We start from the raw sequence: 19027 nt of genomic DNA, 5'->3' as shown, positions 1-19027 counted from the left end.
AGGAGGCATAGGAGATAAAAACACAAATACGTTGCTTGTCCCAAGGAACTCAGTCTAGTGGAGTCAACCAGCAGTGACAGCACAATGTAAAAAGTGCCGTAAGGTTTCCACGGGGTATTCTGGGAACACAGCGGAAGAACAAATGACAGGCAGGAGAGAGTTGAGAAGGCTTCCCCAGAAGTACCCATGACCTCAGCCTGAGGATGACAAAAGTCAAGCCAGGTGTGTGGGAGTGAGGGAAACAGAGGGAGGGAAAGGGAAAGGGAAAGAAAGAGCAGACGTAGGTGTTCGGACGAAGATGTGGAGGGACAGAGAGTCAGGTGGATGGTCTGGAATGTCGGGGGCTTCCTGCCCCGTGCTGAGGAGGTTGTTAGTACAGAGTAGAAATATGCTTATTCAACCAACAAGTATTTATTGAGCATCTACTGTGCAGCCTTCTAGGCTCTGGACATACAAGAAGCAAAATGGATGAAAATTCCTGCTTTCACTGAGAATTTGGGCAAGGGAGTGATTTTTATATTGAGAGAGAAAGAGTCCCCTGAATGGATTCAGAAGGCTGGGGAGGAAGCCAACAGGCCTGCAGCAGTGATGATGGTGAACAGGGCCATGTTCCAGGAAGAAGGGACAAGGCCTGAACCTAGCCTGAGGCTGAGGGACTAGGGAAGGGGGGCCGGCTTGGGAACATCTGGAAAGGGTGTTGTGGACGCTCAGATGTGAGTGTTGAAGGAGAGGGAGAAATCCTACGTGATGCTTAGGTTTCTGTACTAAGTGATATCTTCCAAAATAGAGGCCCACTTCTCACCCGGTTTCTTAGGTTGCAAGATCCATTTCTTCTTATTTCTCCGTGTGTCTCATTTTAGGTGAGAGATGGAATGGAAATCAGGTGTCCTGACAAGGATCCCTCTGACACGATTCCCACATCAGGTACACGGCTTGAGTCAAGTGATTTTTAAAGTCATTTGAGGTCTAAAACCATCAATGTAAGAGCAGCCTTAAGATGACGGGCTTTCTACACAATCTGAGATACACCTGAGAAGTTTTCAAGGCCATACAGCTCTGTATGTATGCTTGTAAGTTCATGCCTGTGTTTGATTATTCTTTAACTAAGACATGATAACATTATCAGAAAGCATTTATTGAGTATTAACTGTGTGCCAGGCCATGCTCTGCAAAGGGCCCGGTGTCAGGTGAGTGAGCTGATGTCATTGTCCCCGCTGGGAAGCCTCGATGAGGTGAACTTATTCTCTGAAAAATAAAACTACCTTTAAGCAGGAAGCAAAAATAACCAGTCCAAGCTCCCGGTCAGAGCCATATGCAGAGTGCACTCAAACACTGGAAAGCCATCTTACAAACATGCCATTTTCACTGCCTCTCTGTGTTTCCAAGATGACTGGTGCTGGGCCATGAAAATGAGGCTCATGGAACATTCTAGGCAGAGACCTTCCCAAAGAGGGGCTGCCTAAGGGCTGAAACTTTTCCTCCAGGTGAGCCAACCTCTGAGTGATGGCTCTGTGCACATGATCATGGGAGGTCACGGGAGAGCCGTGTGGCGGCCCACGTGACTCAACCTCAGCCCAGGAGCGTTTCTGCAACAGCGCGATAGGTTCTCATGCTTGGTCCTGGACGGTGACTCATTTGTTCATTGATTCGTTCACTTGTTCACTCATCTATTAGACGATTGTTGAATGCCTCTTATGTGCCTGCCAGGATGGAAAGCAAAGTTTGAAGATGTCGCAGTGCGCAAATCTTTGTAGTCACATTGTCTCCTTTTGCTGAGTATCAGTAGAACAAGTTTAACTGTCAGCCCGCCCTTCATGCCTGTCTTAGCTCTACACGCTCAAATCTAGCCAAATGACAGGAAATTAAGTTAAAAATCTTCTCACCAAAACTTCGGTGTGTAACTGGTTCTTGACTAAGTTGCAGAATAATGGAATAGGTGATAAAAGTCTTACAGGTCTTCCCTGGTGGCGCAGTGGTTGAGAGTCTGCCTGCCGATGCAGGGGACATGGGTTCGTGCCCCGGTCTGGGAAGATCCCACATGCCGCGGAGCGGCTGGGCCCGTGAGCCATGGCCGCTGATCCTGCGTGTCTGGAGCCTGTGCTCCGCAACAGGAGACGCCACAACAATGAGAGGCCTGCGTATCACAAAAAAAAAAAAAAGAAAACAAAAAGAGTCCCCCTGCCAATGCAGGGGACACAGGTTCGAGTCCTGGTCCAGGAAGATCCCACATGCCACAGACCAACTAAACCCATGTGCCACAACTACTGAGCCTGCGCTCTAGAGCCCGTGAGCCACAGCTACTGAGCCTGTGTGCCACAGCTACTGAAGCCCGCGTGCCTAGAGCCTGTGCTTCAAAACAAGAGAAGCCACCGCAATGAGAAGCCCACACACCTCAACTAGAGAAGGCCCGCACGTAGCAACAAAGACCCAATGCAGCCAAAAAATAAATAAATAAGGTAAAAGTCTTTTAAAAAAAAGTCTTACACACACACACTTAGTCTTTAGACTTTTCCCCCTGTACTTAGTGACAGCCCCTTCATATTGGTTAGTTTACTAGCAGAACTTCAGTAGCAGAAACAAATCGTTAGCTTCATATGTAGGCCCTCCAACAGCAAAACCTCAAAGATGTATGTATGTATAGAGAGAGGAAGGGGGGAATTTGAATGTTTTAATAGCCACACTCTTTACAGTGAAATGATATCCATCCTCTTTTAATCTTATCCTTCTGAAAGGATGATGTGTAAAGATTTTGCAATCTGTCTAGATTATGTTCCCATCATGACAGTGATAACCAACCAATCCATTAGAGCATATCTGAACATCTGAAAGCCAAATAAAATGTGAATCTCTTCCTTATTCCTTGACCCTGAAGATTATCTTGTTTATTGGCACTTGAAGATATAAGCACAAGAAATCTCGAGACCTTGAGATCTTAGATACTCTGGTGACAGAAGCTGTTTGGATAAGCAGATGGATAGATTTACGCCTCCTTGATCTAACCAAGTGGGCCTGGGACCAAAACATTAGCATTGGCCAACTGGGTGGCAGCACTCATGGGCTAACGTTGGGCCTGCGCCTCTGAGTCCCCCTGAAAAGTGTCTTTAGAAAAATGGCAACAACCAACTGGACAAAAACAAAAAACACATTTCATTACTGCGCTTGATCTATGATTGGACATTTTAATCATACTTGTGGCTGTCAGGGTCGGAAAAAGACTTAGCACAGGGTCACGTTATTATTACCCTTGATAATCTTCGTACGGGAAACGTCATTCACTCTTCTGGAGATCATGTTGGCAATTTCTAATTGAGATGAAGGCCTCTGATACGTACTTGTAAGAGCAGATCATCTTATCTTTACAACCGCAGTGACTCAGCACATGGTAGGAGCCTGATGAATGATTGTTGAACTCATCTTAATTATGGAGTATTCCTACTTCCGCAAATCAAAAATTCCCAGAGTTGAAAACGATCTTAAAAACCAAGTGGACCAAAATGCCTTCCGTTAAGACAACTTTTCACTAAGACTCTCTTATGAAATAACTGTTTTATCTTCAGAGTTGTTTTCAAAAATCTTCTTTGTAGTCCCCTTTTCTAGTGTCTCTCTCAAACCAAGCCACAGATACACCTAGCTAATGAAAAGTGATAATTTCAAAATAAGATACTGCCTCCATCAACAGGTCACGGCCCCTGGCAGCCCGGGTGCCTCACCCTCATGCCATTCAGAGCCCACAGGTGATGAACCTCTTCTACTGACCCATGGGGCTTGGGATGAGATATATAGAGCTGATGTAAGTAATTTTTATTACCAATCGCTATTTGGTAGCATGAATAAATGAATGCGTGCTTCCAATTTTTCCCTTCTGGTCAGTGCATACATGCAATTTACTGAGTGCTACCTCCTGTGAACTTTATAACTTCATAAGTACTTACATCATTTTATATTACTTCATGGCCCTGTCCCTAACATAGTTGGGATAACTAAGAATTATATGCTGGTCCTGGTAGATGACTTAAGGTTCTCCCAGTGAGAAAAGGAGTAGCATTTTGTAAACAGAAGAGTGGCAATAAAGAGCCAGAGGGCACATGGCTCATTGCCTGTCCATTGAAGCTGGCTATCTTGAAGTCAAGCTGCTCATTCCTTGCAGAGGGGAAAATTCATAGTATTTGAAAATAGGAGTCCACCAAGCCAATTCCATGCCACTGTCACCGGTAGTATCAATTAGAACAGTTCATTTATTTTAAGCTGTTGATTCCTTTCTAAGTCCCTGATGTCATTCATTTTACCCATTTGGCTAAAATGAGCTATTCAAGCACTGATATGAAAAATGCCCAGGTTACAGGCACTGGGTGACCACTAGGGGTTTCACTTCATTGTGAATCAGCTGTGTACTGTCCAGTGTACGTCCTGAAACTGTCTCTATAGTCACCACCTGCTCATGAGTCTTGTGGCCTAACCTAGCCTGTGACTAGGAAGTAGTGACGCCCCACAGGGAATGTAACAGCCTGCCTGTCCCCTCGGCGTGACCAGCCTACTGGACAAGTTCAAACTCACCCTCAAGACACTCAGATGAATGTATTTCCCTTCCCTGCAGTTTCCACCGTTTAAAGCTTTGAGAGCTGTAGTCTCTGACACAGAGCATCTTCCTTAGCCTTTAATTCAACTGAACACATTTCTTGAGCTCCTACCGTGTGCGAGGCACGTATTTCTTCATGTAAACTTAAGCCAACGCACTTCAAAGACAGAAACAAGGCCCAGCCTGTGCCAGCAGTTTACCACCATTGCAGAAGTCCTTACATAAGTCCCTAAAATCTGAGAGCAAAAGGGTTGGGCAGCCCTAACCGACAGTCGAGAGAAAGGTGGTTTTTCAGGTTATGGCCCCAGGTTTAAGTCGTTGGGTTACACAAGACAAACTCCCAAGCGTCAAGTCTTTTTCCTGCTGTTCCTTTTCGTGTCCAACGTGTTTCCCCTTTCTCTACTCTAGTCAACCATTTTCTGTCTATTCATGATCTTTTATCATAGTTTGGATGGCCTTCTGATAAGAGGTCCCTTCTGTAAAAATCTTGATGAGTGAATGATGTGTTTATCAACTGCTTTCAAGGTGGTGGACAGTTTGTACCAGAAAATGTTTAGCTAATCAGCCACACAAATTTAATCTTATCTCTAAAGAGTTCTTTCCCCAAGGAGAGCAATTGCTAAAGTGCTTTGCTGTGGTTCCAGGCTGTGTCTTTATCATACACGATAATATTAACAAAGCTCAAATCAAGGTCTCCAGAATGTCAAACCAATGAAATGTGTGTTGGGTTCTATTTGAATAAGATCCCAGATGAGTCAAACTCCTCCCATCTAGACTTGGTTCATTCGGTTTATTATTATCTCTTACAGGTCATTCCTTACAGAATGACCAACAGAAAACCACCCCTCCCAACATAGCCACCAACCTACACGTATACACACACGCGTAGATGTGGACATACACGAATGCACGCATATATGTGGGTTTCCTTTCTGCCTGCTACAAATTTAGGAGACAGGAACGGCCAGTTTCAGCTGCCCCTTTAGCAAACTGCGATGTGCTTTCAAAGCAAATCTATCCATCTCTTCCACATCTTACCAGCCCCAAAGATTTCCCCTAGCCTTGACACACCAGGTAGTGTTCACAGAATTCACTGTATTACACATCATGGCAACAAGAATACGGTGATTGACTGTCGCCATCAGGAGCTAAAATAAACCGTCTAGAGTTGAAGGGAGGAGGTCTTATTTTCCATTTTGTTGCCTTTTTTACCCAGAGCCTCATTTCTTTGAGAAGAGGTCATTTGAAAGTTCTCAGGCTTGGCCCGTCGATGTGTGCTAACGTGTGCAGCTGGCTTTGTGATTTGATAATGTTCTTCCAACCACATAGGATTGGGCCCACCCCAGACCTACTAAATCAGGAACTCTGAGGGCGGCAACCAACCGTCTGTGTTTTAACAAGCTCTCCAGATGATTCTGATGCATGCTCGAAGTTGAAGACCACTAGTGTCTATATTTTGCACACACACATTCACAGCTATGCGTGTGTTACTTTGCATGCTGTCATAGGGAAGAGGCAGGGACTTTTCCAATGAGAGGATATCCCCAGTGGGAGCAGCAGTTCCACATCTGCAGACAGCATGGAAGTCAGGTAGACAAGATGTCCCCATGGAAGGAGGCTAAGACATAGAGATCTCTTTGAACATCGATCCCACTGACTGTTAACACAGCTTCCCATGCAGGTGTGATTATACGCCATGATTTGGATGTTGATGAGTGAAGCAGGCTATATGTAGCCTGCTGGTGTTGAAAGCATCTTGTTCTCTGTGTTTTACTGCCCTGGTTATAGAGTTACTTGGTGGAGAAGGGCTGTCGAGAGAGCCTCCTGGCAGACAGATTTCAGTTTATCCATCTTACGCAGTGGTCCACTGAAATGATGGGTTTCTTTGCCCACTGAAGTAGTGGGTCACCCTGTGGTACAAATGCTCTATTAGGCTTCTTCCAAGGCTGAAAGCTAATTGATAAGTTACTGCAACATCGCGCCGCTGGAGACCATGAAAGGCACATCTGAGGAAAGATGGAGCTGTGTCAAAGTTGGAGTGACTATGGGAGGAGGTGCCCCAGGGGAGTGGGAGGTGAACTTGTGATTTGAGGGGACAGAGCCACATATGGCAGAAGGAATTTAAGTGTGATTCCCAAAATGCACTTGGATTCATGTTCGTATGTATATAAGGTAAAGGGGTAGATAGATATAGGACAGGCGTATATATGCAAGTAAATATATATATGTATGTGTGTATGTGTGTGTATATATGTGTAATATTCATGTTAAGCTCCTAACTTGTTAGCCAGGCATAAAAGGCCTTTGGCCCTAACATACATTTCCAATGTTATTTTTTTTTTAATTGAAGTATAGTTGATTTACAATGTTGTGTTAATTTCTGCTATACAGCAAAGTGATTCAGTTATACATATATATATATATCGATACATTCTTTTTTTAATATTCTTTTCCATTATGGTTTATCATAAGTTATTGAATGGTCCTCTGTGCTATACAGTAGGACATTTTTGTTTATCCATTCCATATATTGTATAATAGCTTACATCTGCTAACCCCCAACCTCCCACTCCATCCCTCCACCAACGCCTGCCCTCTACGCAACCACAAGTCTGTTCTCTATGTCCACGAGGCTGTTTCTGTTTCGTAGATAGGTTCATTTGTGTCATATTCTAGATTCCACATATAAGTGATATCATATGATATTTGTCTTTCTCCTTCTGACTTACTTCACTTAGTATGATAATCTCTGGTTGCATCCATGTTGCTGCAAATGGCATTATTTCATTCTTTTTTTATGGCTGAGTAGTATTCCATTGTATATATGTACCACATCTTCTTTATCCGTTCATCTATTGAAGGACATTTAGTTTGTTTCCATGTCTTGGCTATTGTGAATAGTGCTGCTATGAACGTGGGGGTGCATGTATCTTTTCAAATTAGAGTTTTGTCTGGATATATGCCCAGGAGTGGGATTGCTGGATCATATGGTAATTGTATTTTTTGTTTTCTGAGGAACCTCCATACTGTTTTCCATAGTGACTACACCAACTTACATTCCCACCATATGTATGGGAGGATTCCCTTTTCTCCACATCCTCTCCAGCATTTGTTATTTGTAGACTTTTTAATGGTGGCCGTTCTGACTGGTGTGAGGTGGTACCTCATTGTACCGTTTGATTTTGCATTTCTCTAATAATTAGCGATATTGAGCATCTTTTCATGTGCCTATTGGCCATTTGTATTTCTTCTTTGGAGAAACGTCTATTTAGGTCTTATGCCCATTTTTTCGACTGGGTTGTTTGTTTTGTTGTTGTTGAGTTGTATGAACTGTCTGTATATTTTGGAAATTAAGTCCTTGTTGGATGCGTCGTTTGCAAATATTTTCTCCCATTCTGTAGGTTGTTTTTTCATTTTGTTTATGGTTCCAGTGTTATTTCTTGTTAGTCTCCTTCCCGTGCCCTTCACTTAAGTCAAACTGTACAACTATCCATTCTCTATGGACGTCACACGATTTACCACACTGCATCCTTATCTCATCATATCCTGAGTTCAAACATGACCTTCTCCATGTAGCCTGCTCTAAACTCTCCTCCCCCACCACACACACACCTCTGAGCGTAAATCATCCCTCCAGCTCCTGAACCTCTTATCACTTTATTACCTCCCATAGTATTCATCAGCCTATAAGTTATTATAACTATGGATGTTTCTCATTCCCTGCTTATCCTGCGAGCTTCCTGAGCACATTCTCCATTTCTGACCACGGTTTTGTCCCCAGGGTCCCCAGCCACTGCTCGGTGGCCAATATGTTTGTCATACAAGTAAGTAGCTGCTTAGCCACATCATAGCACATGCCTAAACTCAAGAGAGAAGATAGTAGCAGGCTATGGAAAACAGTTTGGGGTTTCCTCAGAAAGCTAAACATGGGATTATCCTATGGCCCACCAAGTTCCACTCCTTGGTATATACCCAAAATAATTCGAAACAGGCATTCAAATAAAGACTTGTATATGAATGTTCATAGCAGCACTATATACAATACCCAAAAGATGGGACCAACCCAAACGTCCGTCAACAGATGAAGGAATAGAAAAATGTGGTATATCCACACAATGGAATATTAGTCAGCCATAAGAAAGAATGAAGTACTGGCACCTGCTACAGCATGGGTGAACCTTGAAAATATTAGGCAAAGTGGAGGAAGCCAGACACACAGGTCACATTTTATGATTCCATTTACATGAAATATCCAGTATAGGTAAATCCATAGAGAGGAAGCCGATAGTGGTTGCCATGGGCTGGCAGGAGTGAGGAATGACTGCTTAGTGGGTACAGGTCTCTTCTGGGGGTGATGAAAACGTTTTGGAACTAGATAGAGGTCACGGTTGGACAACATCGAGAATGTGCGAAGTGCCACTGAATTATTGACTTTAAAATGGTTCATTTTATGTTATGTGAACGTCACCTTGATAGTGGTTGTCATAGTGTTTTTAAGAAACAGTAGTACAAAGGCATTTCCCTTTTCCCTTCATAAAAACCGAGCTGATTTTTTTCTAATAAGACGGTATAATATTTTATCCCAACTATCAACAGATCCTAGAATGGATGAAGTATGGGTTTCACCTCCACCACAATCCCCTCCTTACTCCCAGATCATGTCGCCAGGGGCTGTTTCACGCCCTGAGAGTAACTGCCCACCTGTGGCATCAGGTTCACCTAACGCCAGCAGACACCTCTCCGAAAGCGGGGCCACCTTCCAGCTCCCGAGCCCTGTGTCCAGGCGCCCCACGGAGGAGACTGGCAGTCAGGCTCCACGGCTGCTACTGCTGAGGCTTAGGACAAGGATGGCCTTTTAATATCTTTGTCCAAGCTGAATTGTTTTACTTTGTCTCAGTTTTCCTGGAAGATGCTCCTTTATTTTCAGAGGAGACAAGAAGCCCACCTTCTGTTCATCTTTGTTTTCAGTTCACAGGCTGAAGCTGGCTGACATCAAGGTCATCGGAGCCCTGGGTGATTCGCTCACGGTGAGTTACTGACGGTGGAAGGAAGGGGCAGGAGAGGAGATGATCTTGGTTAATAGGAGAATCTCACTCCTGGACCTTAAGCGTTGCCGTCTCTGGTCCCAACCTCAGTCCCTCCCCACCTCCATGCCCACCCTGGAATCCAGCATTCCCTGGCCCATCGTGTTTTCCCACCTCCATTCTAACCTAATCCTTCCTCTCCTAACATGGGAATGAAGGAGAGAGCAGGAAGAGGGGGGACCCCAGAAGGAGCCCCTGAAATGAAAGTAACCCAGCCCAAACCGCACAGCCTGTCGGTGGTGGGGTGTAGGGCCCCTTCAAAGACCCAGTGCTTTGTTTTGTCCACGTAGGAAAGCGAAGGGAAGGTCCCAAGGGCAATGGGATGATGGGACAGGAACGAGTACTAATGGGGGAGGGGTGAGAAAACCGGGATCAGTGGAAAAGACAGAGGTACTAACGATGACCCAGCCTATGTCTGCAGGTGGCTGTGGTGACCTCCCAGGCCCAGCAAAAAGCTATCCAGAAAAATCAGAATCAGGTCCTTAGAGAGCCAGGGTAGGGGGGCTCTGAAGCTCTCGAACTTCAGGTCCACAGTGACTCATTACAGAGGAGTCCAGCTGCTGTTCTCTGGATCAGTAGAATCAAGGGCCTCCAGCTGAATTTTCCCCCAAATACCAGCCGACACCTTTCATGTCTGTGGCCTCTTCACATTGATATGATCTCACTCAATATCCTCAACAAAATCCTGGGCCATATGACTCTCCTCAAACTGAAACCAACAAAGGAGGTGAAGCGGGTTGAAGCGAAGTGAGTACCGCAGCCAATAGCTTGTAACTGCTGGGTGAGGACAGGACTCCCAGGTCCTGCCTCTGAGGCCAGAATTCTTTCCCTGCCCTGTAGCCGTCTCCTCCATGACCCCTCAGGTACTCTTCACCCCGAAGGCCCTAGGGCTCCTAACCTTCTGGGAAGGACGGGCAGCACGGCTCATCCCAGCCACTTCCTGCTGGGTGTGGCCTGACGCAGCTGGAAATGCCCTGGCCGTCCAGTGGTTAGGACTCAGCGCTTTCACCACTGTGGCCCAGGTTCTGTCCCTGGTTGGGGAACTAAGATCCCAGGAGCCGCGGCGTGACCAAAACAAACAAACAAACAAACAAACAAAAAACAGAATCAGCCCAGTTGTTCAGGACTACCTGGGGAGGCAGCAAGGCTCCTCTCCCGGAGGCCAGCCTTCCCCACAGGCTGCCTGGGAGGCTAGCCCTTGGCATGACCTTTGGAATGGCTCTGCTGGGAAATAACGTGCCTTAGGCAAGGGACGTGCACCTGCAGAGTGTGTCAGGGTGTGGTTTTAAAAGACCCCGCTCTTTCTTTAGCTGAGGAGTAGGTACGTGGTGTTTCATTTCAATTTTTCCAATTGTACCTATGTGAGACCTATTCACATCAAAGGATTACAGGATACTTCCCTTTCTGATACAGTTCACGGTTTTTAAAAAATGAGGAAAATGGGACCCTGAAATGTGTCCTCTGGAAAACTGTACACTACAGTATAATTTTCAGAGCGCTTCTGCCAGCCTAGGGTCCGGGCAGGGTTTCTTAGGGTGAGGCTGCCCTTGGAGGACCCCAGAATTCCCAGCGGGAAGCGGCACTCGTTTCTGACGAGGCAGAATGCAGGTCAAGACGTGGTGCTCTCAAGACGCTAGATTCTAAAGTGCCGGACCTTCCGGCCTGACCAGGACGAGAATACAGACCCTCTGGTGAGCAGGCAAGGAAATCACCCCCTTGTGGTTCCCTTTCAGGCAGGTAATGGGGCCGGATCCGAGCCTGGGAACGTCCTGGACGTCTTAACTCAGTATCGAGGTCTGTCCTGGAGGTAAGTGCAGGCGTGGCAAGGCCCAGAGACGCCCCTTCGCAGGGCAGGGGAGGACCCCTGGGCATGTAGAAAACAAGTTCTCTAGCAGAAGGATGAGTCAACCTCGTGCTTTTCCATGAGAAATTTCTAGGTTTAATTTAAGGAAGGTATTTATCAGCTTCCCCAAACCAGATATTCCCCCAAAACAAGCCAGGACCTGAGCAGGAGTTTAGGGGAAAAACTACTCAGACGTTTGGGTTGGAAAAGTTTGGGCTTGCCTTTCTCCCTCTGGGCAGTCACCTCAGCAGGAGGCAGCAGCCTTCAGAACCCGGGTTGTGTAGGAGCCCCAGCTGCCCGCTCTGTGTGACCTTGGGTAAGTTATTCAACCTCTCTGAGCTGGTCTCATCTTTGACGCAGAGACGATAATACTGCCTTAGCATTGTCGCAAGGCTTACAGAGAATTTAAATGCCCAGCACAGTGCCTGACACAAAGGTAGGTATAAATGGTAGCTGGGATCATTATTAAAGGGCCTTCATTTTACAGATGATGAAGCACGGCTCAGAGAGGGCAAGTAACCTGTCCAAGATCACACAGTCAGATGGTAAGAGAGCAAAAAGTAGAGTAGATGACTCCTGACCCCTGATGCAGCATATCCCCCATCATGTATATTTTGTGCAGGCTTGTTCCTGCTCTGCCTGTAATCAAACCCAGGCGGCCACAGGCTGCGGTGAGCAGCGCTCCTGCTTTACCTCTGCTATGAAAGCCCAGCTCATGCCAAGCGGGAGAGGACAGGTTCGGTGTTCCCTCAACCTGGAATCCAGCATCTCTGGCACCAGCCTGAACCTGAGCGTTGAATCCCTGGCATCCACCCTGGCGATGCTACACAGAGTTAAACCCCAGACGTTTTGAGAACCTTTGAAATGTTCCCAGACGTACTTGGCAGAGAATGAGGGGATATGGAAAAGTAGGGAATCCAATCAACTCTGGAATGCTGCTTATTTTCATGCCTAGAAACCCATCCAACTTTGATTTCCTTGGAATTTTAGAAGCGGCTCAGAAGATGGGTTGCTCTCTAGAAGATACCCTTTAAAAACCGGGTTTTCCCCAAGCCAAACAGGACGAGAAACATGAAGGCAAACTTTTTTTTTTTAATAATAATAATGCACAGCTGCAGTGGCTAGTCGGCGCTGGGCTGGGCTCTGTATCCAAGGAAGGGCCATTTCCCCTTTGGAAGATGGGGCTGAAGAGGCCCACTTAATTCCCCTGCCTCAAGGTCAAAGCTCAAAGTTAAAAAACAAAGGTCAGCCATGACGGTTTAAGCCAGTTTTTTGTTTGGACGTTCTGGTTTGTGGGGCAAAGGAGAGAGAAGTTGCTGTATTCTGGTTTTTCAGTTGTTATACAAAAATAATGAGGAAAGGGCAAGCCCCAAGCCCCCAGGGTGTTTCTCGGAAGGAGCAAGGTCTGTCTTGGTGGTGTCTGAGGTGTTTCAGCGTCGCTGGCCGTTTTAACCTTCATTTTCTTTTTTGTCCCCACGACGACGCAGCGCGGGCGGCGATCAGAACCTCAGCAGCGTCACCACCTTGCCCAGTAAGTACGCGCTCCCGGAGGTCCGGGGCGGGCTCGCCGCCGCCCTGCGCGTTTCTGCAGCTCCCCCTGGCGGCGGCCGCGGGCTTGGCAGGGAAGGGTGGCAGGAGACAGCAGCGTTCGGCAGGGGGCGCTGCTTCCCCGAGGCGGTCGCCCTGCTCTGTTGCTTGAGAGCGATTAAAGCCTTTTTTTTTTTTTAAGAGAAATTGTATTTGTCCGAGGAAGGAAGAGAATAAGAGGGAAAGAATGCTCAGGCCAACCCTTAGTGCAAGTTATTATTAAGAAATGATTGAAGAAGGAAATAAAGGAAACCCATGTTTGCTTTGCCTGTCATTCAGAGCAGAGCACCTTTCGGGGAGCCGTTGATCTAGGCTCGGGCTGTATTAGGCACCACTGCATACAAAGACGTTGAATTCCTGGTGTTGGTTTAGGAAACGCTGTTATTGCAGCAGTGATGATGAAATTACCTTGTTCAGGCTTTGCAAACACAGCCATATTTGGGGTGCAACCTTTTCTTTAAATTACTTCATCACCAACCAGTTCGGAATGATTTTTTTTAAGCCTGACTACATGCTTTGAATGGTCTTATTCATCTTTTTATTCTCCTTAGTGCATGCACAGTGCTTGTTCTTAAAGTACGCGTACAAAAAAATGTTACAATTGAATTATTTTCCCTTAAAATCTTCTGGCTAACGATTTTGCCTGAGAGGAGTTTAATCGGTCCCATTCTCATTTACTTTTCTCGTAATTATCCCTCTGTAATATATCTTTAGCAGCTAAGAAATTATTTGAGCTTTAAGTCACCAAGACTTTGATGATAAAGGTGGTTTGATCGCCGCATGGGCAGAACTGGTTGGACTTCATGCGTGTTATCTGTTCTTGCTATTTGCAAATCCTGTTGATTTTAAGTAGATACAGTTCTGTGACACGAGTCCTTCCCATCTTCCTTATTTCTAGGTCCACACACAAGAGCTATGAATAAGCTCCGCCATCTCTAGGAGATGATTTGGGTTGCTTTTGTGAATGTAATTGGGCTATGAGCTGGGCCAGCATACACAACAATTTGCTGGGCTCTCTGATTCCCACGCTATTGTGGTTGATAACATGATTGGAAATCATCTGACTCAAGATCTTTCACTAAAATGATTTATAAAATATTAAGACAGCGTCATCTGGGTGGACGCCCCGACACGCTTAGCCCAGCAGTGGAACATTGCCTGTTCAGACTTCTTTACTAGTGTTGTGAAGACAGATTGGCTGTAGGGACTGGATAATCCATGGAGAAATAATCACGTGGCAATGAGTTGGAAAACTTATGAGAACATGGGGTCAGAACAGAACCTCAGTTCAACTCCCTATTCAATGTAATCCAGCAAATACACCTGTGCTGGGTGCTTGGGAAACAGGAGAAGGAGGTGAGGTCCCTGCCCTGATGACATCACTGAAGTCTCTTTAGGGACACGTCTCCCTAAAGACAGGCGTGTGTACCAATAATTATAGCCATGTACAAAGTTTAGGGGAAAATAAATAAGAAGGCTGTTACCCTGCCTTTTGAAAGAGGGCTTTAAGAACTGGAATTCATCAGATAAGAAAAGGGAATGTTCCCGGCAGAGGTAACTGTGTGCACCAGCAAGTTCTTGTCCTGTCCAATGAGTAGTGCCTTCTGTGACATTCCTGATAGGTACCTAGCTAGCCGATGCTGGATGCTTCCAGTAGTGGGGAGTCTGGGACAATCCCTTCCGTCTTCAGATAGCTCGAGTGATCTCGCAACTCTTCCTTCTATTGAGTAGATCAGAGTAATTGCCATCCATCGGTACAGTGTCCCCAGAGCCACAAGGAATGAGTTCAATCCATCTGTGTTGTGTAGGCCCTGTAGCAGTGCTTGGTTGGAGAGAGTGCTCTGCTGGATGGCGTGATGCCTGAAAGTCCTGACCGATACCTAGCCAGTTCCTTTCCCACATCCTAGTAGATTGTAGGTCTGGGGAAGGTACCCTCTAACATGAGCTGAGAGATCAGGTTCTGGCCTAGGATTCTATTCTTAATAATGTATGACTTTTAACAGTTCTCCTAACCTTTCTGAACTTTCAGTTATTCTTAATTCAGTCCGTAAACATTTATTGAGCCCATGCGAGGCTCAGGGGTGTATACAGACCCTGCTCTCAGGAGTTTTCAGCCAAGCTGGGGGGGATTGCAGAGTGAGAAGTGTAGATCCAGCATGGTAAGGGCATTAGAATGTATGAGATTGAAAAGATGAACCAAATCAGCGAGCAATTAGACTGACCAAGGTGGATGGTGGGAAGAGAGCCTAAAACTCAGAAATGAAAGAGGAGACATAAGTATAGAAATAAAAAGGATTATGAGAGAATAGTTTGAACAGTTGTATCCATACAATGGAATATTATTTGCCAGTAAAAAAGAATGAAGTACTGATCCATGCTAAACATGGATGAACATTGATAACTTGCTAAGTGAAGGAAGCCAGTCACAAAGGACGTGTGTATTGTATGGTTCCATTTATATGAATGTCCAGAATAAGCTAACCCATAGAGATAGAAGGTTGATTAGTGGCTGCCATGGGGCTGGAAGAAATGGGGAGGGACCGCTAGTGGCTATGGAGTTTCTTCTGGGGGTGATGAAAATGTTCTAAAGTTTACAGGGGTGATGGTGGCACAACTATATGAATGTACTAAAAGCTATTGAATTGTACTTTAAATTGGTGAATTCTATGTTATGTGAATTGTATCTCAATAAAGCGATTACATATTTAGAGAAAAAAGCAAAGCGCCTGAGAGCAGCGCCTTAACCAGATTGGCATTTATTCAGCGCTAATCCATTGAGCGCCCTTGTGTGCCGCACACGTGGTTCGGCATCAGCCTGCTGGACATTTTATTTTGGGGGCCAAGCGAACAGTAAGGGTGAGGGCTGTGGGGCGGGCGCTCCGCTTTGTCGCCAGCACCCCCTGGCACTTACCAAAGGAATCTGAAGATTGCCTTGGGGCAGTGATGACGAACATCTTTTCCTTATATTTCCAGACATCCTCCGGGAATTCAACCCTTCCCTGAAGGGTTTCTCTGTTGGCACTGGAAAAGAAAACAGTCCTGGGGCCTTCCTAAACCAGGCCGTGGCAGGAGCCCGAGCTGAGTGAGCAGTGGAGCCTTGCGGGTGAACCACACGGGTCTCCGGGAACCTGGTCGGGGGCTTAGCCTAGACCAGGGTGTATGGCTAAAGGCTCCAGATTTGGTCCAGGGGGAGGATCTGAGGGTCAAAGGCTGGACTGGGCGGGCTCTCTTGGGGGTGTTCTCTGCCGTGGGACGCGGAAGCCTGCTGGCTCACCCACCAACCGCGCCCCCAGGAGCTAGTCACAGTTGATTCTGTTGCCAGGTACATGCTTTGAGCAAATTACTTTGCCTCGTCTATAAACCTTATGTTCACATAAGACAGCAGCTATAGGAGGACTCACTGAGCCCCAAGTCTCACCACTCTGTTAATGCTCCGTCTTTCATGTCACCTTCTCCCTCTCTTCCTCAGACTTGCTTTTCAGGAGGCTTTTTCAGGCTCCATGCTTTGCATCCTTCCTGGTTCATGGGAAAAGCACCAGTCCTGGGGCCAGCGGGAGTGGGGGAGTGTCTGAGTCTGAGCCCTGGTTTCTCCCCTGGCCTCTCTAAGCCTTAGCCTCTAAGAGATGGGGCTGAACCTCTCCCATGGGCCGGCTGGGAGGCTCAATGCCGTGTTTTTCGGTGTGTTTTTTTAAACATCTTTTATTTCTTTAACGTTGTATCTATCTATTTATTTATTGGCTGCGTTGGGTCTTCGTTGCTGTGCACAGGCTTTCTCTAGTTGAGGCGAGCGGGAGCTACTCTTGGTTGCGGTGTGCGGGCTTCTCATTGCGGTGGCTTCTCTTGTCGTGGAGCATGGGCTCTAGGCCCGCAGGCTTCAGTAGTTGTGGCACAAGGGCTGAGTAGTTGTGGCTCACGGGCTCTAGAGCGCAGGCTCCGTAGTGGTGGCGCATGGGCTTAGTTTCTCCGTGGCATGTGGGATCCTCCCGGACCAGGGCTCGAACCCGTGTCCCCTGCATTGGCAGGCAGATTCTTAACCACTGCGCCACCAGGGAAGCCCTCAGTGCCATGTTGAAAGTGAAAGTTCTGGTGAGCTGTAAATAGCACAGACAGGGTGGTGGTCCCGGCAACAGTGCAGCAGGGCTGCAGGACCCACCTGGGGTAAACTCTTAGCGAGCAACAGGACCACTGAGTCGTGGTCCAGGGGCACTGGATGGAGGGTTCCAGAGAGCGGGGTCAGCTTTCCTGGGTCCTACAGATCCATTTCTCCCCACCATCCCAGAACCCTGAGTACTTCTTTGGGTTTGCTGCCAGTCAGAGAACCAGTGAGTGCCACATCCAACGTAGGAAAAATAAATGGAAAGATCCTTTTTGTTTCTTAGTCCTCTATTTCTTCCAGAATAATCACGAACTTTACTATGTAGCTCCTAGGGATTCCTATGTTTAGGTTCCTAGATCCCCGACATCATTCTCCCAGCTCTCAACACCATCCTGAATCTGCGAGTCCCCGACTAGAGTAACTCTTATTTATTCAGGACAGGAAAGGTGACAGATTATCTGAAGCAGAGATCATACAAAACCTAATAGGTTTTATAATGAATTCGGTGGCTTCATTTTCCTTTTGGTGGGGCGGGGGTGAAAGGCTACAGATTTACTGCTTAAAATTTTAGGCTTACGTTAATGTTACCTTAATCTTGCTTTTCTCCAAGCATATTTCAGCTGGTGGTGTAAGAGGAGAGGCAGTTCTAAGCATGATTAGGTCAGGAAGGCATCCAAGAATGAAAGCTTAGCTGAAAGCATAAATGTAATGAAAAATGGAGTGTGATTCATATGGCCCCGGATTTCTTCCCTGATTTCCCCAAGGCCTTGGGGCTCGTTCGTGTGAGTCATTTATTTGTCCAAGCATGTCCCGTGCTGTAGGGAAGAGTTGGGGATTATTATTCCAGATTATTATCACTATTCCCATTACAGATGAAGAAACTGTAGCCCAGAGAGATGAAGTGGGCTGAACAAATGCCTTATCTCGACCACATGGTCTGTCATCTTTGTGCCCCCAGGCTTTACCACAGGTCCGCTAATGACCCTTTATGTGTATATAGCAGTGTGCAATTACATAGTACCCTCACGTTTGTTATCTCTTGTGTTCTGAACGGTAACTGTGAGATGGACAGAGCAGAGGCTCAGATGCCCATGTTTCCTTAATGATGATCTTGAGGCTCAGAGTGGCCAAGTAATCATCCAAAACTCTGGTCCATAGAAAGAACAGCAGCCCCGCTAACTTCAGAGCAATAGATGAGGAAACTGAGGCTCAAAGAGGTGAAGTGGTTTACCCAAAGTCTCCGCCCAGGTGATCTGATACCTAGCCTGTTATGACTAAGAGCGGGCCAGTTGGGCTAATAATTAAGAGAGGAAGAGGGTGACAGCTAATGTTTCCTGCTAAGTCCTGTGCCAGGGACTTTATTGATGGTGATGATGGTGGTGGTGACGATGGTAGAAATAATTCAATGGATTGTTTCTAATATGGATGTTTACCGTGTGCTCTTTTAAGTTCTTTATGGGCACCTTATTTAATTCACCCAACATCTCTGTGAAGAAGGTATGCTTGTCATCCCCATCTTCCAAAGGAAGAAACTGAGGGTTTGCGAGGTTAAGTACTTTGCCGAGGTCTCACAGCTGGTCAGGGGTGGAAGCAGGATTCACACCCGTATGCTGCCTGGCACCAAGAGTGGCTCTTACCCCATGGGGCTGCTTTGCTCGTCTCTACTAAGACCCATTAAGATGGGGGGGGCGGTTATCTCCTATCATTTGGATGAGAATTTAAGTCACATTCCCACAGTTAGCAAGAGGCAACTAAATGTCACACCCAGGTGTGTCTGACTCAACCATGTCACGTTGAAAGTGAGGGCACGCTTGCGGCTGAGGTCTTGGCACCTGCAGAGA

The 19027-nt window shown here is 46.4% G+C and overlaps 1 protein-coding gene across 1 annotated transcript in view; it reads left to right on the top strand.

Annotated features, from left to right (window-relative positions):
• PLB1 (phospholipase B1) overlaps positions 1–19027 on the top strand; it is a 134232-nt gene that overhangs the window by 56221 nt on the left and 58984 nt on the right. The window contains exons 18-22 of the mRNA XM_024764469.1: positions 861–924; positions 9545–9603; positions 11394–11467; positions 12991–13034; positions 16064–16172. Coding sequence (XP_024620237.1) covers positions 861–924; positions 9545–9603; positions 11394–11467; positions 12991–13034; positions 16064–16172 — 350 coding nt within the window. The remainder of the gene's footprint in view (positions 1–860; positions 925–9544; positions 9604–11393; positions 11468–12990; positions 13035–16063; positions 16173–19027) is intronic.

The sequence above is a fragment of the Neophocaena asiaeorientalis genome, unplaced genomic scaffold (assembly GCF_003031525.2).
Source record: "Neophocaena asiaeorientalis asiaeorientalis breed wild unplaced genomic scaffold, Neophocaena_asiaeorientalis_V1.1 scaffold345, whole genome shotgun sequence".
Taxonomy (NCBI): Eukaryota; Metazoa; Chordata; class Mammalia; order Artiodactyla; family Phocoenidae; genus Neophocaena; species Neophocaena asiaeorientalis.
The sequence above is the reverse complement of the archived record's forward strand: the minus strand, read 5'-3'. Positions and strand labels throughout refer to the sequence as shown.